This window comes from Sphaerodactylus townsendi, linkage group LG01 (assembly GCF_021028975.2).
Source record: "Sphaerodactylus townsendi isolate TG3544 linkage group LG01, MPM_Stown_v2.3, whole genome shotgun sequence".
NCBI classification, from domain to species: Eukaryota; Metazoa; Chordata; class Lepidosauria; order Squamata; family Sphaerodactylidae; genus Sphaerodactylus; species Sphaerodactylus townsendi.
Window position 1 is genome coordinate 123913147 of NC_059425.1, and position 27951 is coordinate 123941097.

A 27951-nucleotide genomic window follows, 5' to 3' on the forward strand; every position below is an offset into this window, starting at 1 on the left:
TGTAATAGTACAAGGAAAACGTAAGACCAGTTGTCTTTCTTGTGCTTGCATTTCCAGAACAATATAAAGGAAGAAAGTGTTGTTCGAATAAATAATGGGTTATTGCATAAAGACAATTTATAATTTCAGCTTCACACTGTATATAGCTAATCAGAAGTTGTGGGTATATTTATATGTTCTAATATAATGCAATACATATTTGTGCATTAGTTAAAAGATTTAATATTATTTCTAAATTAGTGCCTAGTACCACAAATTAAACATAATGTAATAAAATTAACTTTTGGATTCCAAGGAATCTCATACCCAATAATTTCCTGTTTTATTTTCAGTACTGCAGTCCAGATTAGCCACAGCTAGCCACAAAGCAATGAAATTAGTTGACTTTGGGATCATGACACTACCAACAGATGGAAACATATATCTCATATTTATGTGCTGATATGAAAAATCTTAAATAAGTTTTCTATACTTTCTGTTGCAATCCATTTTTGGGTACTGATTCCCATATCAAGCATAACTTTTTACAAGCAGGAAGGCAACAAGTTTATGTAACAATAAGGGAGCATCGAACATATAACACTTCAGACTCATATTACACAAACAAATCCCCTCCATTTTGTTAAACTTCATTTTCTTCAGCAATTGGGCACTCAGTCGTTATTAATAGTACATCTAATGGAATTGTGGAGGGTTATGCCAATGTGAAAGATGCAGGCAGCTGGCTACCCCTCAGCTCCATGGCAGCAAAATCCACCCCAGTTTCAAGGCAGTTACAATGTGGCCTGGGGCTTGGTGCTTCAATTGATTTAATTGCGTTCCGTGCGGTCGCTCCCTGACGAGCTCCTCCGCATTTTTAAGATAAGCTCTTAAAAAGTTATTTTACCTCACTCACTTTTTATCTACTAGCTCTTCTTTTAATCTAAAATTGTTTTATCATTCATGCTTAATGCGGGCAACATGCCAGTTGCGCTCATTTACTGGGCTCCGTGTTATTTGAGTTTGTTTTTAAACTTTTAAACCTATTATTTTCCAGCCATTGTTGGCTTTTAATTTAGTTTAGCTTTAGTATTTTTTTAACTTTTAACAATTTTATTGCTGGGCTTGAAACCAGCCTCCTTTTATTAGGGTAATTAGAGCCCGTTTAACTTTTTAAAAAAAAAGGTTTTAAAAAATTGATTTAATTCTGTTTAGACTTGCATTGATTTATTGTATCCTGAAGAGGGCATAACTGCATAGATTATGAATCACACACTTACATGTAATAACATCTTAATGCTTTATTTTTAGAAGAAAAAGAAGAGTTTGGATTTATACTCTTTTCTCAATTGTAAAACTCAAAGGGGCTTACAAACTCCTTTCCTTTCCCCTCAACAGGCACCTTGTGAGGTAGGTGGGGCTGAGAAAGCTCTGAAGAACTGTTGGTGGCCAAGGTCACTCTTCAGGCTTCATGTGTAGGAGTGGGGAATCAAACCTGGTTCACCAGATTTGTGTCCACTGCTCTTAATCACAATACCACACTGGCTTTTTAGAATCTTTTTTCCTTAGAATAAAAATATTTATTTTTTTATATTAGAATGAATTATTTACTGAATAGGTTTTAGACATGCTAATAACTGATGAACAACACAAAACTTGTTTGATACAGGTAACATCTAGAGCTCATTGCAGTTCTTGTAATAATTGTTATTTAGTACTTTGTTGTTGATAATAACATTATTAACTGTTGTGTGAACAGCACCGATTCATGGTATAGGAGTAATATTGGACTTTTTCATTCAGAAAACATATACCGTATATACTCGTGTATAAGTCGACCCGCATAAAAGTCGAGGCACCTAATTTTACCACAAAAAGCTGGGAAAACTTATTGACTCGCATATAAGTCGAGGGTGGGAAATGCAGCAGCTGCTGGTAAATTCCAAAAATAAAAATAGATACCAATAAAATTACATCAATTGAGGCATCAGTAGGTTAAATGTTTATGAATATTTATTTCAAAGAAAAACAGTAAACTGGCTCTGTAAGTGGAAAAGAGGGTCAACAAGAACAATATGGTATCAACAATAACTTTAAAAGTACAAAAACCTTAGCTCAGTCAGCAACCAAGCTAAAACACAAGAGTTAAAATCCTTCAAAACTGGATTCCTCATCATCTGTATGTCCAAATGTAACTCAACTTAAATTTTAAGAGGGATATTATCAGAAATGGAAAATCTACTATTAGCTTCCATTGTAAACAATGGGGGATGGGGCACCCTTTTGGGGATCAAAAACTTTGGATCCCCTGACCCAAACTTCACCAAACCTGGCTGGTATCATAAGGAGACTCTCCTGATGAGACCAGCCAGGTCTGGTGAAGTTTGGTTCAGAGGATCCAAAGTTATGGACCCTCAAAAGGGTAGCCCCATCTACTAATAGCTCCCATTGAAAACAATGGGGAATGGGGTTCCATAACTTTGGAACCCCTGAATCAAACTTTACCAAACTTGGCTGGTATCATCAGGAGTGTCTTTTGAGGGTACCCTGAAAATTTGGTGTCGCTAGCATCAAAACTGCGCCCCCTGCTGGCCGGCAAAGTAAAAACACACAAACATTTTTAATGACCCGCATATAAGTCGAGGGGAGCTTTTTCAGCATTAAAAATGTGCTGAAAAATTCGTCTTATACATGAGTATATACGGTATGTGATAAGTGTTTGTTACTGCCCCTTTTCCACTCCAAAATGACACATCTACAATACATGAACTCAGGAAAACTCTGTAATGTGTTCAGAAAGATGTTCTAATCCTGAAAGAGAGTCATACACATAAACCTCTTCCACAGGTGTTCAAGACAGGTATGCCTGTTTGCATTGCAATAATTATCATTTAACTGCAATTGCAAATATGTGGTGACCTGGATAGTCTTAGTACACATCAGAGATATTAATAAATTTCTATCAAAAGTTTTTACCTTTAATGTCTAGCACTAAGTTAGGTTTTATCTTGCTGTAGATTCTTCCATCTGGATTAATATTCCACTGTTGCTTTTCCTCATTCTGTTGAAGTGCTAGGCCCAGTTTTGCACCAGGAGTGATCAGACTTCCTACAATTGTCAAGCAAAAGTCCTCTGCCATCTGTGTAGTTAAACAAACAATATCAGTCAAGAATCTTCCTCTCACTGCTGTAAAAGCTAATAATGTCTATGCAGGGCCAGAATTATTGATGTTTTCTCTTGGTAGTTTACTATGTACATACTGGTTTCCATGGTTTAAGAATAGCAGTATTCCTACAGGTTCAAAATACTTGTTGCAGCTCTGGGAGCATAATTCAATGACAGTGTTTCATTATTCAGTGCTATTTAATTACTGAAATATCTTGAAACCGTTTTACCACACAACAGGATGTACAGGTTATGTTGCCAGACTTCATTTAGTCAAAGGGTCTCAGTGACACTTTTGTTATCTTCCTGTTTGTGAGACAAACTGGTATCATTTTGCCTTGTTTCCTATCCTAACTACTTCAGAATGAAAAATCTCTGGGGTTTCTGCCTATAAACTATGCTGGTGAAAGCAGATTTTCCCCAGCAACTCTGTGGTCCCTACAAATGCAATGCCAAGTATTAGTGTATCCTTATGGACAAAATGTGGCATGCGCCTTTTCCACATTCTCATTTTTCTCACTTCTAAATTCTTTGGGAGTTTCTCCAGTTCTGCGCATGTTTTGCTCCCTCTTGTGGTCAATTTGATATAACAAGTTTAAATCCAGTGTATTTCCCTGAAGTTTTGAACTGCAGATTGTTATGCCAGATTTAATTATGTTATGTCGAATCAAATTATGTTATGTCAAATCAAATCAAATCGACTACTAGAGGGAGCAAAACGTGTGCAGAACTGGACCACTCCCGAAATAAACAGGCGCAAGGAAGGAAAATGCGGGAAAGCCTGTACTAATAATAATGAGATGAAATAAATAATCACTCTAACTTCCTCTTCCAAGAAAGAAATGTTGGTGGAGGAAGCTCTCCATGGATGGAATGGGAAAGGAGGAAGTTTGTCTGATTTTTCTCCTTTTCCTGTAGTCTCATCCCCCTCCTCTTGTGTTTACCGACACCCTGGTTAGAAGCTTCTAATGCTCATGGTGCATAAATTATCATAGCCTTGTCAATCTCAGACTCAAGATTAAGCAACTATGGTAATGGAATACTTTCAATAAATTCCAATCATTTCTGTTAAATGTTTTGCACTCCAGAGTTTGCCTAGCGTGGTTCGGTACTATATAATATAGAGTAGGAGCTGCCTGGAATGACAGAAATATGTTGAAGTTGAAAAATAAGTATCATTTTGTCAACCTTTAAATACAAAATCCCTCACTATGATTTATCCAGAATTGCCATTTTAAACTTAGCTTGACTGTATGAAAATATGACTCTAACTTACACTCGGGTAATCCTGCCTAACCCAATACAGTCAGCTTTGATTAGCAGTTGGTTTCATGTGCAGGGTTTTTCCAGTCCTACTTGCATGCCACCCCTCCCTACCTTCCCTTGCATGCCACCCTTCCCCCTCCATTTGATAGGGTGGGTGGGCCTTGTCCAGATGCTGGGCCCCCTTCCTTCCCTTGCATGCCACCCCTTCCCCTCCCTCTCCCTCCGCTAGAGTGGGTGGGCCATGTCCAGATGCCAGGCCCCCTACCTTGCATGCCACCCCCTTGTTAAGAGATACCAGGGACTGTATCTTTTCAAGCAAAAAGAATGATCTCTGCTACTGAGCAGTGCTGGGTTGCAAGAATGCTTTCTGCTGGGTTGCAAGAATGCAGCTGTCTGTATTTAAAAGAGTGGAAGCCATGTGGTAACACCATGTGAATGTTCCTGTATGTTAGTTTTCAATTAGCCCCCCCCCCCCCTTTTTTCCCGCGGCCTTTACATCTGCACCTCTGCCATCTCGGGACTTGCTGCCCTTCCCTTTCTGAAAGAGGGTCTGAAAACGAGATTACCGGATGCCATCTTATAAATTAGTTTAACTATTATATTTAGTTTCTTATTATCTCTGCTTTTAAAGGTTTTAGCTGTTTTATCTGTATACAATGATTATTGTGTTGTACACCGCCCAGGGCCCTTAGGGGATGGGGCGGTCTAGAAATTTGAAAAATAAATAAATAAATAAATAAATAAAATTATAATTCTGAGTTAGGACCTTAAAATCAACACCTCTACTTTTTGCAGTCTGTTGTAAGTTAAAGCTTTGGCTCTGTCCATGTCTAAACATGTTTTTGGCTTCTTGAAAGGCAGGAAACGTTCTTCTCCCCCACAGCATAGCTGGCAAGTTGAAAAACCCCTCCCTTTGACAGAATGTTGCTAATGATGTTATACAACCTTTGAAAAACTGACATTTGGCTTGTCACTCACATTGTGTTAACTTCATTTGATGTTACAGCCCAAATGAAAACCTAAACACTTTGATCAGAGAAGTATGTAACTCAATGGAATTTACCTGTAAGAGAAGTGTTTAGGACTGCTCTGCTCAGCTAGTGCTGCAAAATATTGCTAGGTTAGGAAATGGACATCTGAATCGATTGAAAAACAGCAATGCTCTACTGTAAAAGATCCAGAAGCAACAGGATTCCAGCGACTGCTTCAACAAACAGTTTCAGCATTTCCTCAGAAGGAGGAAAAGGAGTCTTGAGCATAGGGTTCAAGACACAACTATAGAGAACAGTGTGGCATATCTATTAACAAATGGGAAAGCGGTCCTTCAAGATCTGCTAGAAAACTCAGCTGTCTTTTTATTTTCACAATATAAAATACCCTGATGATTATGCAAATTATGACAGAAAAAACCACCATATTCTTTAACAAAGCATGAATGGCTGAAGAGCTCATACTGACTCATGCACTGGTCTTCACAGTTGAAAAGAAAAAGAATCGGAAAAGGTTGGGTTTTTTTTGGGGGGGGGGTCAGAATACCATGAACAGCCAAACTCTGGTTTAAAAAGAGAATAATAATTGGATTGCTTGGGTTCTCTGAGTGGGATGGGTGGCAAAGTATCGAGTTTTCAGTGACTTTTTGTGTTCAGCAGGGCTTATCCTTGACTGTCTGCTTTTCTTATATAAAACACATGAAGGATGGTAAATTGCATCCCATATGAGAGGCAAAAAAATGCTTGATGTGAATTTTTACCCTGCATTTGAGATATCCTCCTTGGTAAATCCAGGCTTGTTCATCAGATTTATCATTATCATCTGCAACCTGCATTCTCAAAAGATTCAAGTCATCTACATTTCCATCAGTTGATACGAATTGTCCTGTTTCTTTGTTGCGAAGTTTGAAGTATACTCGTTTCTGTGAAAAGACCAGAGCTCATGAATCATAAAATCTGAAAACAATGTGTCTTGTATGTGGCTAACTTCGGAATGACAACACTGTGATATTCTCAAGCATCAGCACATTTGGGTACAATCACACTTCTACCATTATTGTAAGCTTGGTTTGCTCACATGGACCTTAAATTCAGGAGTGCTTGTATGTTATTTCCATGTAGGAAAAAACAGGACATAAACATGTGCTTATTTAGAATAGTATAAACATGCAAATATGTTTTCCTAGGAGTAGGTGATGCCAAGTATGAAAACTGATGGGTAAAAGGTGAAGCTGTCCTTCATACCAAAAATGTAGGTAAATTCATACACAAGTCTCTTAAAACAAAGCAGGTTATCAAGCCTTATAGATTTAATTGTTTTGTCTGCAAGGAGATTATGCTTGTACTATTCAATTTGATAAAAAACAGTACTTGTGAAATACCAGAACAAGGAATAAATACAAAGCAACCTAATCACAACAATTATGAAACATTAACCCAGACTTAGACATTTCTGAGTGGATTTTAGCTCTTACCTGCAGTAAAGGTCTCAGGGAACCTATTTTGTGGTAGCCACTTAAACTGAGCCAGTTTGGTATGTTTTCAGGTTTTAATAAAATCTGACGGCCTTTGTAATTACTGTGTTCATAAACAAGCCACCTAATAGTAAAAATGAAAATATTATTTCCATAAAATAATGTATATGAGGTAAAGCAATCAAAATCATTTAAAAAAAATGCTTGCAGCAATACCAATACACAAAAGTTATATATTCACTAATGCTGCAATCGTGTATGTTATTTTTACATAAAGTATAGAAAAGTACATCTCAGTTCCATTAAAAAAACACCACTTGCTAATGTCCACGTACAAGACAGGCCACTGACAAATCTCAGTTCAGACTGATTTTATCTATTAAGACAATGACCAATTTTTAATGTAGTAGTAATATCTGTAGCTCTGATGAAAAATTAAACCGCATGTGTTGTAGGATTAACCTGTATTCATACAGAGTGTCAGGGTAATCATCAACAGGTTCTTCACCAGTCAGGATGGCAAAATAGCCTCTACTTAAAACATTGTTCTATGCAGGAAGTACAAATTATATAAGGATAAAAGATATGGGTTGAAGCCAATCAAGTTGAACATGGGACTGTTACCTTCCATCAACTGAGGCCCCTTTCCCTAGCCATAGTAAGGAAAAAAGACTGTCTATTAGCTTTAGTAACAAAAAAAGACTGATTCATTTCTTTTCCTCACAAATTCTCCTTAAACCTTAGATGCATTCCATAGCCCCTCATGTCACTCTTTTTCAGGCTCCATTCTCCTTATACAAACTGATAAGGAATAATTTGCTAAATGTCACCTAAAGGTTATTTAAAGTCTACAAAAACCAAATCTTGATGTTCAAAAGTTAACTCACGTGCCACCAAGAACTTGTACTGAAGCTACATGAGGATTGTAGCCAAGAAACTTGAGGTTTACAATTTCTGTAGTAAATTCCATTTTCTTTCCCCTGAAGTTTTCCTTTTCAAAAAGGGCAATTGCTGGCTCTGAAAATTCCTGTTTTAAAATAAAAGGTCTCGTTCATTTGTTTTATATCAGTTCAAGGAATTTCATGAAGAAATATAGATAGATAGGTTTTTCATTCCTGACTGTGGATGACAGTTCTTAATTAGCACACCACCACTACACAAAACTCACTATTTTCCAGCATTTTGAATTATTAATTTAACCAACCAACTCTGCCACAGTGGGAGTCTTCATTGGGCCTGATTCAATTATGGCTGCCCAGCCCCATAAGAAAAACACACAGAACTCGCAAAATTGCTTTAACTGATTAATTCAGAGAAATACAAAAAAAGAGTATATTTTACAGGACTGGTGAGATAGATGGTAAGCCTGCAACAAAAGCTCGTTACTCATGAAAAAACTATTCTAGGTGTGGGATGAAAACTGGAAAGAGAACAAGGTGATTACTTATAGCCACACCTTCCATTCTTTGTTGGCATTTTCATGACTCAGCAACAGCTATAATTGCAGAACTTCCCCTACAGCTATACACAGATATGATATGAATTTTCAAGCCTATAATTCTTTAAACACTAGGAATTCTAAAAAACCTGGCATTGTTGAGCTTATATGTAATATACTGCACTCTAATCAATGTATTTGGTACCAAACATCAATTTTAGGACTGAGAGAAATCAAAGAATTGAAGATATAATGGATTAACATATTAATCTGGAGAGCCTACGGCAGTAGAAAACAGAGTGAAAACAATTCATCTTGCAACATTCATGTTATGATACATGAAGGTGTCTTCAGCCACCAGAAAGTTACTACATGCCCAACTGGATCACCCAGCACAAATGTAGGAGTACATGAAAGGTCTGGGGGAAAAGAATTGCTTTTTCCTATGGGAAGAAGTCAGTCTTATGTATTGCACAACCTGCTCTTCTCAGCATCATCCAAGAAAAGACACCAGGCACAAGTTATAATACTCCACAGGTTTGGATTGTGCAAGACAGAATTCTGCAGTTTCTATAGTTGTCTTCTGGTTTTTTAAAAATAATGTAGCTGTAAAATCAAATAAAGTAGGCCTGCTTTCTAAATATGCTTTATTAATTCCCACAATGCTTCAATTAGCTTTTAATTTTTAGTTTCCAGAGTACAGCATTCGATACCAGGTGTGCAGTTTAATGTGATTGACTTGGGAAGCCTGACCGATGAGAAATTAAATAAACCTGCAGAATGTCTGGGTATGGTGTGCATGAAAAAGCAGGTGTCTCGTCATTCATTACTTTTGTAAATAGACTAAAGTAATCTTTAGTGATGATTTCGCAGCTCAGACTAATAGCTATCATACTGCGAAACATAAATCTTTAATTTCAGGAATTATTCTGATGATGCACGTGTGCATTTTGTTTGATAAACAAAGGTTAGATCATTGGATTGGCTTTGAGTATTCACTATTGAGGAACAAAGGAATATCATACAGTGAGTGTATTAAGAAAAAACACATACTTCCTTTAAGGGCTGCCTTGAATTTCCACTCAAAAAAGAGCAAAGGGGCTTTTCAGAAAGTGAGATATGGGTATTTTCCAAACATTCGTAGCTTTCCACAGTCACTCAGTTTTACTTCTATAGTGTTGCTTTTCTACTAACTGATCTGGTTCAAAATTTAAACTATAGTTGAAGCATTAGATCTTTAACCTTTAAATTAAAGCTTGTAGCCCTATCTTTCAGCAATCACAAAATATGATCTGAAAAAGAAGACTCTGGTGGTTTCTACACAACACACTAATAATGTCCATAAAATGTTATTAATGAACCTGATTTCCCCTGTTTGCCTTTGGACTGGAGATTTCACCTCTCTAGGAAGCGATTGCAAACAGTCCAGGTTGTTGTGGCTCCTTTGGTTTCTCCAAAAAGATCGCTAGTTTAGTGATTTTTGTAAAACCCGGGTTGAGGGAAATATGATCGGCTGAACCTGTTTTGGGGAAGAGCCCTGTGCAAAGTTCTCCCCCCAAATGGGATAAATAACTTCCTCAGACCATTATATTTGGGTTGTGCGGAAACCACTTCTGTTTAGCTACTGTAGCTATTAAAATGGGATTTTATTGATATCCAAAAATACTCACAAACCATGAAAATTATTGTATATTAATGCATGTCAACTTCATGGTGCCATATCTAAGTTATGCCACATCATTATTTTTTTCTTGTTTTTAGAACTTGCATTAGTAAGCCAGTCAAGCTTTCCCATCTCATTTGCTTATCCAAATCTGTCTAAAACTTACAATATTTATCACTTGTAAAGACTTCAAGCAAGTGTGGGGTAGGCAACCCATTGCAGGAAGATCAGGATAGGCCCCTTCTTCTAACACATACTGATTACCAGAAAAGTTTTCCTTGTCATACGCAATCCAACTACAAGAAATGAAGAAAATGAGGATGTAAATTCCTGCTCTGAAATAAGAGACCATCAGCAAGAGGAAAAAAATCTGACTAGCTTCTTCCTGAAAAGGAGCACAATGTGTTTTGAAAGTTTGCCGTCAGAATTCTGCATCAGATGTATTCTTGATTCTTACTTCCTTACTGATGGTTGGCGACATCACTTTGATGTTTTATAGTCAATTGACAACGCAGATAATGTAAAATATTTTCCTCCATTTTGTTTATTCAAGAAGGCAGAAGTTGCTTAAAGTGATCTACAGTGCTATCTTAAGCAAAGTTACACCCTGAGTTCATTGAGGTTAGTGGGCTAAGAAGGTGTAACTCTGCTTAGGACACCACTGGTAAACAAACATACATTTCATTCCAAAATATTCATTTCCAGGGCACACAGTTTGCTTTTACAGTACTTATGACTGCGCTCACATGTACATCAAAGCACTGTGACTTTAAGTTCTCTTTTTAGCTTTAAAAGGGGCTTGGACAGATTTATGGAGGAGAAGTCAATTTATGGCTACCAATCTTGATCCTCTTTGATCTGAGATTGCAAATGCCTTAACAGTCCAGGTGCTCGGGAGCAACAGCCGCAGAAGGCCATTGCTTTCACATCCTACATGTGAACTCCCAAAGGCACCTGGTGGGCCACTGCGAGTAGCAGAGAGCTGGACTAGATGGACTCTGGTCTGATCCAGCTGGCTTGTTCTTATGTTCTTATGTTCTTAATACCAATGTGGCTGCAGCACAGCAATAAACTGAATTGCTGACTTATGCTAGAGCCACTGCCTGGCTGTTCCATTGCTTGTAGTTATTCATCACCTTTTTCTATTGGAGCACAGAGTGCCAGGTAGGGGGTTCTGTGAAAAAGGAAAAGATTGCCCTGTTTCAGATAGTCAGGAAAGGTAATTTCTGTCTTAGGCCCTTTCCGCATGGGCCAAGAAACACTGGTGCAAACTGGGATATGTGATCCCAGTGCAGCCCCAGGGCCATTCGCACAGCTCCAGGTGGGCAGCCCCGGAGCCAACATGGCTGGCCAACATGACTTCGCATGGGAGTGTGTTGGCTGTTACCCTACCTGCCTCTCCTGGCTGCATAGTACCGCAGCCAGCCATGAACAACCCCCGCAGCCACGCAGGAGAGGCGGGTTGGGGCAGAAAAACCAGGACAGACTTGATGAAGGGGCGGGAACCATGCGAAGTTCCCATCCACAACAGATTATATTCCATGGTTATACTATGGTTATTGGCCCATGAGGAAAGGGCCCTAGCAGCAGGGGCAGCAGCAGGAGTTTGCTTTCTCACTTGCTTGCCTTCTCCCTCACCACCAGCTCTTTTTCCTCCTCCTTTCCTCCTTGTCAAAGGGCGTTTTCGCACACACTGTTTGTTGCAGATCTGGCATGTGGGAGAGGTCGCCGTGAAAGTATCATTACATCTGTTCGCACACACACACACTTAAAATGTGCCTTCTAACTCTTTGCGCCACATTCCAAGAAACCCACATTTTTCCTGCACGCTCGACAATTTTTTTGCAACTTTTTGGGAAAACGCATAGAAGTTTCCCCCCAGAATTTGGTGCCTAGTTATAAACAAATGTAGAGCCGGAAGTGGATCAGGGCGGCAGCGAGGGTTTACGCCCAGCGTGTAGACGAGATTTGATCCATCCAATGGGAGTGCGATTGGCGCGTTCTGGCTGCGCAAGCACACTTCTTTGTTCCTTTTGCATCTCACTCGCCTCCCCCCCTCATACCGCCGGGTCGTGTGCGCTTTGCCGCTCGACCCACTGGTGGCTCGCTGGCCCCCTGCACGGTGATACGGCTCCAGCACGCACTCGTCTGCTCGTTGCCTGCCCCGCTACCGCGGCGCAACGTTTCTAAGAGTCTCGGGCACGTGGATGCGCCGGGAGGAAACTTCGAAGCGCACAAACAATCCGCCGCCATTTCGAGTAAGGGTCCGGGGAGGGGCGTATTAAGGCCGGTGGAGGAGCATCGAAGCGACCTCATGGCCGCGTGTGGGGAAGTGAAGCCCGCGCTCGCTGAAGTCCTCGCACGCCAACTTGGACGTGCTTGAGAGGGTGGGAGATCAAATGCGCGAAAGGGGGCACAACAGGACGTCCGTTGAGTGCAGGACGAAGGCGCGACTTTGGAAAAGGGACTTTTGCCGGATACAATTCAGCACAACAACACTTCAGGGAATGGGCCTCGGACGATGCCCTTCTATGAGGGAGCTCTCCGAGCAGATGTTGGGGGGGGATATTGTGGACGATCAACCCTTCGCATCACCTTGAGTGCGTCGTGACCGATCTCCAGTAGGGACTTCCACCGCAGCTGCTGGGGAGCAGAGACTTCAGACCATAGGACGTAGACCCCTGCAGGTTTCTGTTCCCATCCCCTAAGCATCCCAGGGTGTGAGTTTTCCTATACTTCTGCTCTGATACCCCCTGATGCAGCGCTTGCTCTGTTCAGCCTCTCTTGTGATGGGGCACTCCAGACTCTGCACGCTTCCCTTCTGGGTTGGCTTAATCCGTGGTCCCCGGCCATGTCCCATTTGTGGGCAAAGTGATGATGTGCAGGGGGGGGGGGGAAAAGCTTTCATTCCCGCTGTCGCTAAGTTGCACAGTGCAGTGGACTACAGGGTGAATCCTCAATTCTCCCCTCTCTCCTCTTTGGCCTCACCTGGGTTGCAATGCAAGAAGCTACAGAACTCTTGTAATGCTTTTCGCCAACAGTTTCCACCTCAGAAATCAGCAATTCTCCAGAGGATCTATTACCTAGATCCCTAGTGTCGCAGATGAGTGGTGTGGTGTGAGTTCATTATTGTTTAGCCTGTTGGTGTGTAAGGCCATGGTGGCAGGTGCGTTCCCACGACATCCCTCCATCACAGTGCGTGCGCCAAAAGTGGGGACGGGTTAAGGGGCACAGCTGTTCTTGATGGAATTTGCCCCAAAACAACAGTGCACATTCAATGGTTTCCTGCCAGGAGAGCGATGCAGGGAGCAATGGTCCCTCACAGGCTTGGCGGGCATGTGAGGTGACCACAACAGGATGCCTCTTAGCCATTGCATGTTAGTGCTGCGTGTCTGCGCCCTGCCAGGGTGGTGTGCTGCTGAACGATTGTGCGGCCAAATACCCTGCAGCGCTCAGCACTCACAGCGCAATGCGTTAGTGCTTGTCCAAAAGGAAGAAAAGTGATGAGTGCGGCCTCATGTTCTTTCTCCTTCATGGCAGCTCTCTTTGCAGACACCTCTGGTGACATGAATGATGTCCTTGACCATCCTATTGCTGGGAGTTCTGGTGCAAATGAAGGTGCGTTGAAACACAAACCCCAACCCCACACCAGCGATTTTTGTGGTAGGCACTCTGAGAGCATAGGACAACCACTCCATTGCACGACAAGAGAAGACAGCATGCCGCAAAAGTGAGCTGCTCATTACTCGTGCCCACTGAGCTCTCACTGCTTGATTCTCAATGTGAATGCTAGGGGTTCTGATTCAGCTTATCTGCAAACCCTGGGATGCCTATGCAGATCTGCTCATGTGCTCAACAAGAAAGTGTGTCTCCCTCCATGCGAGCCTAGGGTAGATGACAGTGGATTCATAAAAGTTCCTTCCATCACCTGGCTATTAATTTTGCTTCTTTCAACAACGATGTCCTCTTACAGGCTCCACACCCCTGCCCATGATGGAACTGACTTCACCAGAGCGGAGAATGACTGCTGACAGGCGGCGTGTGCGACGTGTTGGAGTGCTCGCTGACTTTGCGAAGGCCATGGTGGAGCAGGGAGAGGTCGAGGCAATGGAGAGGAGGCGCTTCGAGGATAGGCGGGAAAGGGAGGTGGCGTCATTCATGCAGAGCCGCGCAGAGCAAAACAGGGAGCTGTCATCGCTGAGGCTGGCCATCGACAGGGGGAATGACATAATGCAGACCCTTGTGACGGCTTTGCTGCAGCGCATGGGCTCCTCGGGTGGCAGGGGTGCTGGGGGTTCATTGGGCGCCTCTGCTCCTGCGGTCGCATCACAAACCTTGCCTGCCCCAGCGTTTCAGCAGTGCCTGCCCACTTGTGAAATTGCTGGCCCGGCTGCAAATCTCATTGGAGATGCGGCAGAGGTGACTTATCCCACTCTGGCTGAGGACACCGACTTGGAGTCCTGTGTGGGCGCCACGGCGCCCCTTCCATCACAGGTGGAGGACCTGATGATGGTTGGGGAGACCTCTGAGCTGTGCTGCACTCAGGTGGCTTGCCAAGAATCACAGCCAATGCACAAACGCTTGAGGAAGCCCAAAGCAAGAATGGACCTGTGAGGACCTCCCCCCCCTGTTATTTCTCTGTCTGCCACCACCACGGGCAAGCCCCCCCCCCTTCTATTACATAGGTTAGCTAGCGATGTGCGTTTAGGCATCAGAGTTAAATTTGTTTAATATTTTAAAACAGGCTACACATGGCTGCCCTCTCAGGTAGGTTGCCAGGAGAGGATGGTCATGGAAAGCAGACAATCCTCTGCTTTGCAGAGATGTAACCAGCCAGCGACCCACCCACCCACCCACCCTTGTTTTCTCTGTCTGCCACCACCACGGCAGAACCCCCCCCCCCTGCTTTTACATAGGCTATTGATGTGCGTTTAAGCATCAGAGGTTAGTTGGTTTAATATTTTAAAAAGGGCTACACGTCCCTGGCCTCTGTGGTAGGTTGCCAGGAGAGGATGGTCATGGAAAGCAGACAATCCTCTGCTTTGCAGAGATGTAACCAGCCAGCGACCCACCCACCCTTGTTTTCTCTGTCTGCCACCACCACGGCAGGACCCCCCCCCTGCTTTTGCATAGGCTAGTGATGTGCGTTTAAGCATCAGAGTTTAATTTGTTTTATGTTTTATAAAACGTTATACATGCCTGTCCTCTCAGGTTGGTTGCCAGGAGAGGAAGGTCATGGAAAGCAGACAATCCTCTGCTTTGCAGAGATGCCAACCAACTTAGCGATAATAAAACCATATGCACCAGCATTTGTAAGTACAGTGCAATTGCCTTTATTATTGTGTGATTTAAGCAATGCATTTACAGCTAAGACAACTGAGGGCAGCGGGAGATGGGTTAGGGAAGTTTGATTGCTTGCGAGCCGCTGGATGCCGGCGCCCGTAGCGGTTTTACTGCCTTCTCTGCAGCCCTCCGCTTTGCGCAGAAGACCTCCTGGCGGCCCCCTTCCTCCTGTTCATCCACTTCTCAACCACAGCCAGCCTGCGCTCCAGATCCCTGTCTGAAGAGTGTGGAAGATATAGCACCTGATGAAAAATTTAGATGATGTACGGCGCGAGGGCTGGTTCCTGGACGTTGTGGCCCATAACAGCATCCCTTTGCTGCCGAAGTGCTGTGCGAGCCGTCCCGGTCCAAGCGAAATCTTCTGCGCGCGTACGCAGCAAAACAGCCCCGTGATTTTCCATGCTCTACAGTTGGCATCCAGCGATGGCTCTGTCTGAGGTACCGCTGCACGTGTCGTGGTTTTCTGTTGCAGAGCGCCCTGCCGTGGTTAGAGGCCTCACGGCGTGCATAGACATTCCTTGCAAACATGGAGAGATTGCAGAGCCGAGTTAGCATTTGAAGGTGCATGACTGTCTCAGTGGCATGGGCAGCGTTGGCATCCAGCGGCAACACCCTTCCCAAGGGGCATGGCACTCACCTGGGTAGGCTTACCCTCATCTTCACTTTCTGCACTGCACCTGGGTGGCCCCTGCGGCTCCTCTCCTCCTTGGTTTTGGTGAGGGTGGGTGAAGCTGCTCCTGAAAGGGAATAGGGGGATGCATGGCCTTTAAGCTCCAGATAGCCACATACATCTAATTTTTAAAAGTGCATCTCCCACATTCGGCAGAGCCCCATAACAATCATTGGAACCGAGGCCAGCGTAATGAGGCTCCCATCAGACAAGGGTAAGGCATTGTGGCAAACTGGTCCACAGTTCCCCTATGTCTTAACTTTCTCAGAAGTTTGTAGTTCCCAAAGTTTGCCTTAGACTCCACGCATCAAGTTTCTCAAGGTGGGGCCGGGAATATGGTGCGCTCTTCAAAGCGTCCGCTGTTGAAGTTAAAGGAAGTCTTAACCTTTCTGCCGCGTTGATAGGTAAGCTTTGCGGTAATACAAGCAACGGGAGAGGCAGAGTGGCCTGCAGTGCTCACGTCACAATGTCGCTCCCACCGCCAGTTTAATGCGGCTTTGCAGCTATAGACCATAAGGCCAGACTGAGAGCATGCGTAATGCGGGAGGGGAGATAAGCGGTGCTCACATGCCCGCTTTAATTTGCATGACTAAGGAAGTGGTAAGGGAAGAGGAGAAAGAGTGTGCCCTCCGGCCCCCTTCCTCTACTGCAGAAGCGCCTCCAAAGGGCATCACATTCCCCTCTCACTTGCCCACCCTCAGAAGACTGCACTTAGGCGTGGATTGGATCAGACACAGCCTTTAAATGCTAGGGCTAGCCGAAAGTAAAACACAGCAATTACATTTAGGCTTGTTCATGAGAACCTGAATTGACAAGGTAGAGTTTCACATCACCAGCCGCACGCCTTGGGCGTTAGGTATGCACCACGGCCAGGGAGTGGTCTGGCTCTGGCTGTTAACCTCAAAATCCACCGCTGCACAATTTATCACATTACTGCACCTGGATTTTGCTTAAAGGTTCACACAGATGCACCTCTAATCGTTGTGCTCAGCCAGAGCAGGGCCGGTACGCCAGAGTGCTCTGTAACACTAAAGTAGAAGTCACACTCCTTCCAGAAGCTAAACTGCAATCCTCACTTTGATTCAGGTTGGTTCTCAGTGGTGCTCAGATTAAAACTAGCAGGTGCATTTGGAGCCAGAAACTGGTTTGTCACTGCAAGGAGCATGCTGTGGCAAATTACCAGACTCACCCCCCTTCATTTCCGCTGTCTGCTCGGGACCACCAGCCTTCAGCCAAGCCTCGCGCATGAGGGAGTAGTGCTTTGGCCTCCCAGCTGGCGGCTTGGTTCTCCACATGAGGCCGCTCTCAGCTTTAAGTACTCTTTTTTGAGCGCTTTCCACTTATTTTGAATCTGAGTAGGGCTCCTGTTGTATCCCTCCCTTGCCATAGCCTTGCTGAGGCCGAATTATATTACCTCCTGTTAGAACCTTCCCGCTACCCACCAGGTTGAGCGCCACCCCCCTGCTGATCACAGACAGTATCATCGCCTCCACCTCCTCTTCCGACCAGTTCACACCCCGAGAGGACGACATATATCGACCCTTAAGTGCTCACTGTTACTGAGGGTGATAGAAGTGCGAGAAGAGGATGGGCCAGCGAGCCCGCACAGAAGCCATGGAAGGGACAGCCTAGTGGAAGCCTAACGGGAGAAAGCGGCGTGGCGTTGCATGTTTAACCCCGGAACTTCCTGTCCCTCATGCCTCCAGCGCGCAGGCTGTAAAACTGCTATTAGAGTGCTCCCAACAAACAAGCATCAGCATGCGTTACGCAACAGGAGTCCTGGCGAGTGTCCTATGAACTTCCAGTGCACAGTCCTCGCCAAAGGCCTCACTGTTTCCACACATACCTCATAATAATACAATTTTTTTTACGCCCGGCGTTTATAGGTCGGGGCTGTCATGACCCCATCTTGGAGCTTGCCCAGGGACCATTGGTTCCAGGAGTGATTCCCCCCCCCCCCGTAAAAAACACCCCATCTTTTTTTTCCGCCTCCCCAAGGTAGCACCCTGCCCCCCCTAATCAACTCGTAGGACAATTCCTTTACTTGGTGAAAGGTGGTTCACCTGGATGCTGTCTCCAAGTGTGAGTGGAGAGGGGGGGAGATGTGTAGTAGAATTGAGACACCATAGGCGTGTAGGTTTGGTTTATCAGTGGAAAAAAAACTTTTATTCGCGGAGAAAATAAAAAAAAAATTTTTGCACATTAGTACTTTACCAATGGTACAAGACATGAGCGGAGGAGACTACTGCTGCACAGAGGCGGTTGCAGTAGAGGTAGGTAGCCAGGGCATTTCCTCACAGCCTTCCCCGCTGCCAGATGCTGATCCTCAGAGTAGGACCCCTCACCCTGGTCAATTGTGTTGGGGTGCTGCTCTTCCCATCCTGAGTTAGCAAGGAGACCCGATCCGCCATTCACTCTCCGGAGAGTCCTGATTTTCCGCTTGGCATAGGTTGTGTAGAGACAACACAGAAGTGGCAACCAGGGAGTTAGCCCTCTCCACCCTTATAGACGCTTGTGCCACGGGCACTTCCACCTCCCCTTTATTCGCCCAAAGGCGGCTCCACAACACATCTGGCAATACCTGCTCATTCTTCTGTTGTACAGAGCTCTCTATAAGCGTTTACGTGGATGAAGGTATGGCTTTACAAGCCACCTCCGCGCCAGGAATGCGCCATCCGCTAAAATCAGCGGTGGGACAGCCACGCCGTGAATGGACAATACAGGGTTAACTTTAGAAGAAGGCACCCCTGTCCATGGCCTGTGTGAAATGGCAACCCCTGAAAATGTGCGCGTCGTGGCTTCTACCGGGGTGACCAATGTCCACCTCAAAGAGAAGCGTCCTTTGTCATCGCATAAACAGCCATAAGAACAATGGAGGCCACCCTCTTCCTGTTGATGTAGTCCGCGGAAGCGTCCGATGGGTTTAAGAGATCTGTATGTGGCACCCATCAATTGCTCCGACGCACTGTAGGAAATGACCTATGTTAGCAAATCAGCATAACCTGGAGGTTGTTTGGGAAAAACAGACAGTTAGTGCAAGTCGCATACGCCATTGCTCTGTAATCTCCTGAACAGCGGCAGGGTAGAGGCACATGAGTGCGCTTATGGGACGATTCTGCAGGCATGCCCCTTGCCATGGGCGCTACTCTCCTCATCAGAGATCCTGCTCTGAATTTTCTTCATTTCCTCTCTTCTCTATTTTTAATACATAGAGGCGGGAGGGCCACCACAGGCTGAATGGCCCTCCCTGGATTAAAATCTGGAGCCCGTCATTCTGAATTAATTCCCTCGCAGCACTGCCAGTGACAGGTCCCCAGTTTGGCAAGATGCTGCCGCACTCAAATTCACTCCATAAACCTGCCTGGGTTAGCCAGGTTGCCCAGTGCCTGGCAACGGCTGTATCAATACAGTGTGGCAATGCCAAAACTTGCTTTTTTGAAGCCGTAACCGCCTCTTGCATGGGAGAGGTGGCTCGGTGGGCGCCATTTATCGCACTAAGATAATTCTCAAATGCGAAAACAAATTACATTGTAACGCCATATCTGCTCTCAACCCCTCTTCAAGCGATCCACGGGTGAGGATATCTGCTCCCCTGGGTGGAACCTTCCCCAGCCCTTCCTCCCAAAAAACTGGCCCCAGAACATGTTCAACATTTTGCCCTCTCTGGACCTTGAGCGCACACCCTACAGCTCCCTTTTTCTTCCAAAATTAGATATGCATACCCAAGCAATTCCTGGACGTGGTCCGCTTCTGGGTTCTGAACGAAGCGCAAAGACGCTTTATCCCGGATGACGCTTTGTTGAAGCCCTACTCCACCTCACGGGAGTCGCCTCCCCGTCCATTTCGAGTCAATAAAATAAAGAAAGGGGAACATGTGTCCCCAATTGCCTGGACTCTGTGCGTGTAATCAAACTCCAGAAGAATTCAGAACTAAAAACTGTACCTCAGGGCCACCAGACCCAAAGAGACACGCATCCCAAAAGTGGAGAGTGTGCACTGACTGGTAGCACTATCAAACGGCCGCTGTCAGCCTGCAACCTTCTCCCACTGGATCCGCCGAACCGGACAACCCTCTTGGAACAGGATGTTCTTCACGGCTTCCACAGAATTCATGGACAGCCTGCGAAGCGTGGTGGTGGTGCTCCACTCCAAATCCGCTGCTCGTGACTCTCCCTGAAGGAGTTGGGACTGGCCAGATACCAAATGGCCATCCCCACTCGGTGATCTCCACTGGCGAACCGCGCCGCCCGCATCGCGTGTGTCTTGGCTGCAATGCTGGTGCTAGGGCTGTCAACGATCCCTCTGGAACGTTCCTCTGCCTGGGCATCACGGAAGTTCTTGAGCCATTTCCTCCATCGTTCCATGCCGATGACCTACACGCAGATTATGCGTACCACCAGTCCCTGCCTTACGGTGCGCGGTACACCCAGAAGCGGCAAGTGCGGGGTAGGGGAAGCGGCTGGCCAAAGAGCAAATACCCAACGGGCGAGACCCACGCCACTCTTCCGCTCTACCTCGACCGGCGAAAGTGCAGAAGCTTTTCCGCGGGTAAACTATCATGCGTACATCCGTATGCGTGCATAGAAGGCTTGTCTTGCGGCAGACACTCGATTCCCTCGTCCAGTGGCAATACAGAAGCGTCACAAATGGCCAGAAGGCAAGAAGCGCAGCTCTGTATGCTCCCTCTGTAGTCCGGAGGCATATACTGCGACCTGATGGCTTTCCATCAGATATTATGCCCACAAAGCAGTTCTGTAGCAAAGCGAGGCAATAAATCTGGTGAGGGCAACCTACTAACCAGGTAGTGCAGTACCCTGCAATTCTCCTTGGTAAATGCGAGAACTTCGAGGCTCACGCTTATATGAAATGGCTTAACGAGATCACGTCACCTAACTGCCAACGCGAGATGTATCGAGCTAACGGCTGCCAACTCAGGGGTTTCATCCCACGTACGCCATTGTACGTCAACGTCCTCAACGCCGCGGATGACAACGAAAGGCAACGCCCTCACGGCAGTGACGCAAAGGGAACGATTTAGCCCACCCCGGATCACGCCCAAAGGACTGCGCGCAAGAGCCAATCAGGGATCTAAGTCGTTTGCACCGTGCATCTCCCGTGTGGGAGGGATGCAAAAAACACGTGGACTCGCGAAGCAGGGGAAGATGCGTGACTACAGGGCCATGTGCAAATGCCATCGAGCGACGAAACTACATTAAAAAGGCAAGGAATCAATGCGGTTCGCTTTTATTCTGGAACAAAAAGTGTGTGCGAAAACGCCCAAAGATATCTTGTAGCCAAATGTCTGAGACAGAAGCAAGCAACCTGTTATAGGGCACTTCCTTCCCTCACAGGAGGACAGGAGGTGGCATAAGCTAACAAGTGGCATGTAACAGTATGCAGTGAACTGATACAATGACACATACCTTAGAATGAAGCTAAGGTACATTCACTGCACTGTGAGACTCATTCTGATTACTGTGTTTCTGCTGCTTCGGCACATTTGCCTGACTTCAGCCTAGTAACTCCCTTAAATTACAGTGTAAATTAAATTGCAAGTCCCAGAAAATTTCCGGTCAAGTCAACAACTGGTGGCCAGATGGGAGAATGCATCAAGTTCAATAACTCGTTTGGATCAAGATCAATAACCCTGATGAAAGGTGTCTGCTTTTCACTTAGCAGCTTGCTTCTATAAGCCTGACTGCTGTACTGATTAGTTTTAATGATACAGCTTCGTACTTACCTGCCAGATAACACCTTTGAAGACTTGGCAGGAAATAAGTCATCAATTTGAGAAGCGTTTTTCTCAAACACTTGACTTCTGCCCTGGAACTCTGGTTCTGAAAATAACTGGACCTTTAAAGATAAAGCACCAAAATATTTAGCACTGAATTTGTAGCACACAATGCACCCCCACCCCCATGCTCAGCTACATCTAAGATCACTTTTATATTGAAGAATACATGGAAACACTTATTTGAACAGAAAAATATATTTATGTTTAAAATGATATGCAGCCAATATTTTAAATAATATGATACTACATAACAAGTAAAAAGTTCAAAATCTGATCAATGCAAAGTCTAAGCATTTGGAAAAAAAATTTGGTCCTGCATTTGAAGGACCAGGGTTGCAGGACAAGCATGAGAATTAGCAATGCATTTTATCTAACACATCAAAGAAAAAATGGGAAGACTTAAAATATCTACCCCCTGGTTATTGCCTTCTCCTGGCCACCAGCTACCTGCAGCATTCATTATGTAACATGCTGACTTCTCCACATATACTTGCTTGTCAATACAGCCACATTCAAGACTGTTGGTTTAATTTAAATGCTATATTTGTGACATAAAATCGTAGAAGTTTTACCTTAAATTTCCCCATATAATCACTGGTGGTATCCTAAAATGTAAGAAAAATAATGTACACATTAGAAATATTTTTTTAAAAGTCTTTATTTAACAAAATACAATTTAACAAAATACAAACAATAGTGCAACCATATCAAACCTAAAAATAAAAGAGAAAGGAGCAAAGAGAAGAAAAGGAAAGAGAAAATAGAGTAAAAGTTAGAAGGAAAGAATAGATTAAAATAAGAAAGAAATTTGACATAGAAATGGTTGGTAAGATAAATTGTTAATCAAACTTGGGGGGGGGGGGGAGAAGTATAACCATACAAAAGGCCTTCTTACCAAAACTATAGGTTGAACTGAAGATATTTTACAATTCCTACCACCCCAAGTCTCATAGTTGGGGTACATTCCTTTATCAAGTATGTACTGCTCTCCTGTGAAGTCAGGATTTTCATAAGCCACCCACCTGGAAAATAAACCCAGAATATTATTTTAATGAATAGTCATGATTTACAACATTCTCATTTTTATTTCACCAATTATTTAATGTATATTATTAAAATACATTTATCAGCATTTAGTTCTAAATGTTATAGAGAACTGATTGATATACAACAAACTCAATGAATTTTTAAACAGAACCAGCACTTTATTAATGTTAATATTACTGAAATGGATATTTGTATGTCTTCTTCAAAATGCTGGCAGATAGTAAGCAAGTTAATGACAAAATCAACAATGTCAAACTATCACATTGTGATATGAACATAATAGTTTTCATACTCAAAAAGTAATTTTCCTGAGTCCACTTTTTTAGATACTCGTGCCTCAGATTTTGCTGAATATAGCTCTTCAGTGATAAAGTAGCTATGATCATTCCATACTTCATGAGTGAAGCTATTTGGTTACACTTTGCTCTTCTTGCACTGTAACAGTTACTGCTCACTTTAAGAAATTTTAATTTTTTTTCTTCACATTAAATATGAAACCAGCATTTTAAATATATTTTATGAAATATTTCTGTTCTGAATAGCAAGATTTTACTTTGCTCTGTCCCAGAGAGAACTAGATAAACAACACTCAGAAAGTGACTCATTTTACCTGCTACACTGGGGCTTAAATACTTGAGATAAGAAATGGTATCTATGAGCCATCATGGAACTTTGTACAGTTTCCCACTGATGCATTATTCTTTATAAGTTTACCATTTTCTCTGATTCTGACTCATGTCTGTTTAAACAATTTCATTTTGACTCTGTTCAGTAATCATTTGAAGCATAGGAATACATCAAAATTGCCTTGTAAATTGCTTAGTCAAAGTGACAGAAGAACAGCATGAACAACATGTTGATCAGAAAGTCCCACAGAAAACAGACCATGTTTATAATTATACACTAACAGTTTTAAAAATAAAAATTTACATTTACATTGGAGTTTTCGCTCAATATAGCAAAATATTCTAGTGCATATGCATTCTTATGTGTGAGGGTCCAGAGAAATTTATGAATATTGGAAGGAGATTCACAAAATAAAGAAGAAAAAGTAAGAAAAACTCAGACATATGCTGAAAGTTTTATGGAAGAAATTAATCTTTACAGTATTACCTAGGTATTTGTGTCTGCTTTCAACTAAAATATTTACAGTAAAATATATGCTGAAGGAGATAATGAATTTTATTTGTATAACTGGACATTACAGTAATTGAGGACAATAAAGTGATCATCGCTGACACAGTGGTACCTGGTAACAGCAGGGTCATTGAAAAATAACTGCAGAAGGTCACTAAATACCATGATTTGAAAACTGAGATTCACCGACTATGGCACAAACCAGCTGAGGTCATCCCAGTGGTAATCAGAACCCTGGGCGCCATTCCAAAAACACTATGGCAGCACTTCAAACACCTCCAAATCGACAGTCAACATCTGTCAGATTCAGAAAGCAGTCCTGCTGGAATCTGCACAAATATTACACCAATACATTACCTTTGGGTGAGGTTCAAATTGTAATGAAAGGCCAACAACCAGCTAAAGAACTGACAACTGTGATATTAAATAATAATAATAATTATTACTACTAGGGCAGCACTTGAAACATCTTTGAATTGACAAAATTAACATCTGTCAAATTCAGAAGGCAGCCCTGCTGGGATCCGCACGAATATTACGCTGATACATTACAACTTCCTAGGCCTCTGGGTGAGGCTCGAATTGTAATGCAACAACCAGCTAACGATCTGGCAGCTGTGAAATCTACAACAACAACAACAACAACAACACTACCACCACCACCAACTGAGCTTCAGTGATAATGGCACAAACCAAGGGTGGTAATTGGCACCCTAAGCACCATTTCGAAAACATTAACATGGCACTTAAAACATCTTCAAATCAACAAAGTCAACATCTGTCCGATTCAGAAGGCAGCCTTGCTGGGATCCGCATGAATACTATGCTGATACATTACAACTTTCTAGGCCTCTCAATGTGGCTCAAGTTGTAATGAAAGGCCCATAACAATCAGCTAAAGAACTGGCAACTGTGATATTAAACAAAATTAAATATTTATAATATGACAGTGCTAGTTAATAGTATCAAATATGATTTTTTTTATTTCAAGGGAGTCTTGCAGGTGAGAAACAATACTGTGATACATAAAGTGGCTTTGGGAAAGTAATAATAAGCTGAGAAAGTCCACTGGACAACTTATATTAGCCAAGTTCATTACCCTTACTAAGAGAAGTTATTATTTTGCTCAGCAATTAATTATTGGATTAAACAGAAGACAAGGTCAAAGACATAAATAATTCCAGCAAATGAGCATTCCTTAAGCTGCAATCTTAGCAACTCTTTCCTGGAAATAAGCACCACCAAATAAAATGCTTACTTCTGATTAAACATGCACAGGAGTACACAGACACAATCTATGGTAATGATAAGAATGAGGGATTTGTACTTTGCAGATATTATGCATGCTAGGCTGTCTTTTATTTTCCTTGATCAGCACCTGTCTTCCAGCACTGTCTAGACAGCCTCTTAAGAAATGGGTCATTCTGCCTCTTAATTCACCTCTAAACTAGTCGGGCTTGTATGTAATTAAAATAGTATCTCTGATATAATGACCAATATCTATTCATATCACAAGCATGTTGACAATGGACAGCAAATCTGAGATACCTCTAACTTTGATATTGAACTACAAGGCTCTTCCATATTTGACAAAGAAAACATACAACTAAAAGTTTATAATAAGGGTCTTTTCACCTAACAACCAAAACTAATCTCCTTCTTTATGAGCATGTAAAGCTTCTTTATGAACATAAAAGAAAATCTTTGTAGATTGCCATTTCTTTTACTGGAGCTCAGAGTAGAACTACAGCAGGTGAACAGTGTACTGTTTTATAGTACCACAGTACAGCAAAACCTGGAACACACCGCAACAGTCTCTGCTTTTACACGTTCTATCAAGGAAGCAATGTATACTTTCTCAAAGCTTAACACAATGGAGAATAAAGTCATAAATCAAAGCATTTAGTTCAAAACAGTAACAGAGTCACAATTAGTCACAATTATGCGGCTGCTGCTGGGGAAAGGGTACAGCCTTGGCAGCACCTGTCATCTAAAGGGGAGGATGGGGTGGTGATGGGCCCCAAACTGCAGGTCTGTGTGGCCTTCTCCTCTTCTGGCCAGTACCCTGGTGGAGATGGCCACAAACCACCACTGGGAATGGTGTCCCGCCCCTGACTCCTTGCCATCAACTGCAAAAGACTCCTAAACAAGGACGTAGGTAAGGGGGGAGTTCTCGGATTCAACCCCCCATTACATGTCCGAAGCTCCGCCCCCTGTTTGTGGGTTTTTTGTATTTTTCCAGTGTTATTTCTGTTTTTGACCTGCAGGAGGAGCAATTTCTAGGCTAGAAACACCAAATCTTCAGGGTATCTCCAGGAGACTCTCTTGCTGATATCAGCCAGGTTTGGTGAAGTTTGGTTTAGGGGGTCCAAAGTTATGGTCTCCCAAAGCGGGTGCCCCATCTTCTATTGTTTCCAATGGAAGCTAATAGGAGATGGGAGCTACACATTTGAGGGTCCATAACTTTGACCCCCCTGAACCAAACTTCACCATACTTGGGTGGTATCATCAGGAGAGTCTCCTACTAACATCACCCAGGTTTGGTGAAGTTTGGTCCAGGGGGTACAAAGCTATGGACTCCCAAAGGGGGTGCCCCATCCCCCATTGTTTTCAGTGGGAGCTAATAGGAGATGGGGGCTACACTTTTGAGGGTCCATAACTTTGGACCCTCTGAACAAAATTTCACCTAACTTGGGTGGTATCATCAGGAGAGTCTCCTAAAGATACTCTGAAATTTTGGTGCTTCTAGCTTAACAATTGCACCCCTGACAGCAGGCACCTCCCAAATTCCCCCAGATTCTCTTTTTAAATCCACCCCCTTCTGCATGGATTTAAAGGGAGAATCTGAGGCCCCCAGTTTAAACATTGACAATGATGCAGTTTCATGTTGGGGGAGAATCCACCCCATAACAGCATCACTTTCAATGTTTCAACTGAGGACCTCATATTCTCCCTTTAAGGTTGATTTGAAAGGAGAATTTGGGCTCCCTAGTTTAAACACCATTGAAAGTGATGGTGTCTGGGGTTGGATTCCAGCATCACAGCAACCACCCATGGAACGGTGCCCCCCCCCAAAAAAACTCAGATTTTGCACCGAGCTCCATTTTCCCTAGCTACACCTCTGCTCGGAGGAGAGAGAGGAAGGGGCTGCCAGCTGCTGGCTGGGACCCCAGACAGTGGGGGGCGGGGCGGGGCAGGGCCGGGCCAGGCCGACAGGGCAGGGGAGTCTGCTATCCCTGGCCTCGGAGAGCTGCTTTTATATATACTTCTTATATTTATTCATACACCAAAATTAACCTTTAAAATAAAAATAAAGCTCGTCAGTGACTTACACTCCACTTAAAACATGTATGGACTGTGTCCTCAGTCCATAACCAGTATCCTTTAAATTGGAGATAATTCCTAACACATTTATACTGGAACCTTTAATCCCAAAATCTTTTTCAGTGTACATTATCATGTGCGGCTGAGGCAATCTCTATGGAAAGAAAACCAACAAAAAACAATCAAGACATAGTAAACACAGAATGACTTTGCATGCAATCTATTAAGAGCATCATCCCCCATATTAGAGGGTGCCATGTGCCAAAACAAAAAAATAAAGCTGAAGGGTACCTCAACTACCAGGAGAAACTCCCAAAGTACAGAAATAAATCTTACTTTAAAAAAGGTGCTAGCCTCCAACTCTCTCTCTCTCTCTCTCTCTCTCTCTCTCTCTCTCTCTCTCTCTCTCTCTCTCTCTCTCTCTCGCTCACTCACCCTGCATACACATTTCCTGCTTTGGGTTTACAACCAATTAAAGAACTATGATATAAGTATGCAGCAGGAGGACAATAATAGGGGGAAATGATTTTGGACAGCTTATCTTCTCCTTTGCCTTTGCAAATATTGTGTAGGTCTCTAGGTGAAACATGAGGGTGAGATACAACAGCAAAACAAAAAAGGTAGAAGGAAAATACAGAAAGTAGTATTTTTTTCTAAACTT

General features: G+C 43.4%; 2 protein-coding genes across 4 annotated transcripts in view; one reads left to right on the plus strand and one right to left on the minus strand.

Annotated features, from left to right (window-relative positions):
- The window catches only part of CRYBG1 (crystallin beta-gamma domain containing 1), a 138017-nt gene that overhangs the window by 940 nt on the left and 109126 nt on the right, over window positions 1-27951 (minus strand). For all 3 annotated transcript variants that reach the window (XM_048493504.1, XM_048493495.1, XM_048493514.1), the window contains 9 exons: window positions 27299-27444; window positions 22678-22804; window positions 22355-22387; window positions 21729-21841; window positions 10142-10271; window positions 7762-7901; window positions 6875-6998; window positions 6161-6322; window positions 2956-3118 (listed from right to left, as the gene is read on the minus strand). In XM_048493504.1, the coding sequence (XP_048349461.1) occupies window positions 2956-3118; window positions 6161-6322; window positions 6875-6998; window positions 7762-7901; window positions 10142-10271; window positions 21729-21841; window positions 22355-22387; window positions 22678-22804; window positions 27299-27444 (1138 nt within the window). The remainder of the gene's footprint in view (window positions 1-2955; window positions 3119-6160; window positions 6323-6874; window positions 6999-7761; window positions 7902-10141; window positions 10272-21728; window positions 21842-22354; window positions 22388-22677; window positions 22805-27298; window positions 27445-27951) is intronic.
- Window positions 13235-14821, plus strand: LOC125431031. Its single transcript, XM_048493527.1, has 2 exons — window positions 13235-13593; window positions 13949-14821. The coding sequence occupies exons 1-2, from the start codon at window positions 13479-13481 to the stop codon at window positions 14587-14589; spliced, it is 756 nt and encodes a 251-aa protein (XP_048349484.1). The 5' UTR covers window positions 13235-13478; the 3' UTR covers window positions 14590-14821.

Bases quoted from the DNA above. Each gene is read 5' to 3' on its own strand.
- LOC125431031 (XM_048493527.1), top strand. From the start codon at position 13,479: ATGAGTGCGGCCTCATGTTCTTTCTCCTTCATGGCAGCTCTCTTTGCA. The intron at 13,594-13,948 runs GTGCGTTGAAAC...GTCCTCTTACAG, and splicing joins GAGTTCTGGTGCAAATGAAG to GCTCCACACCCCTGCCCATG.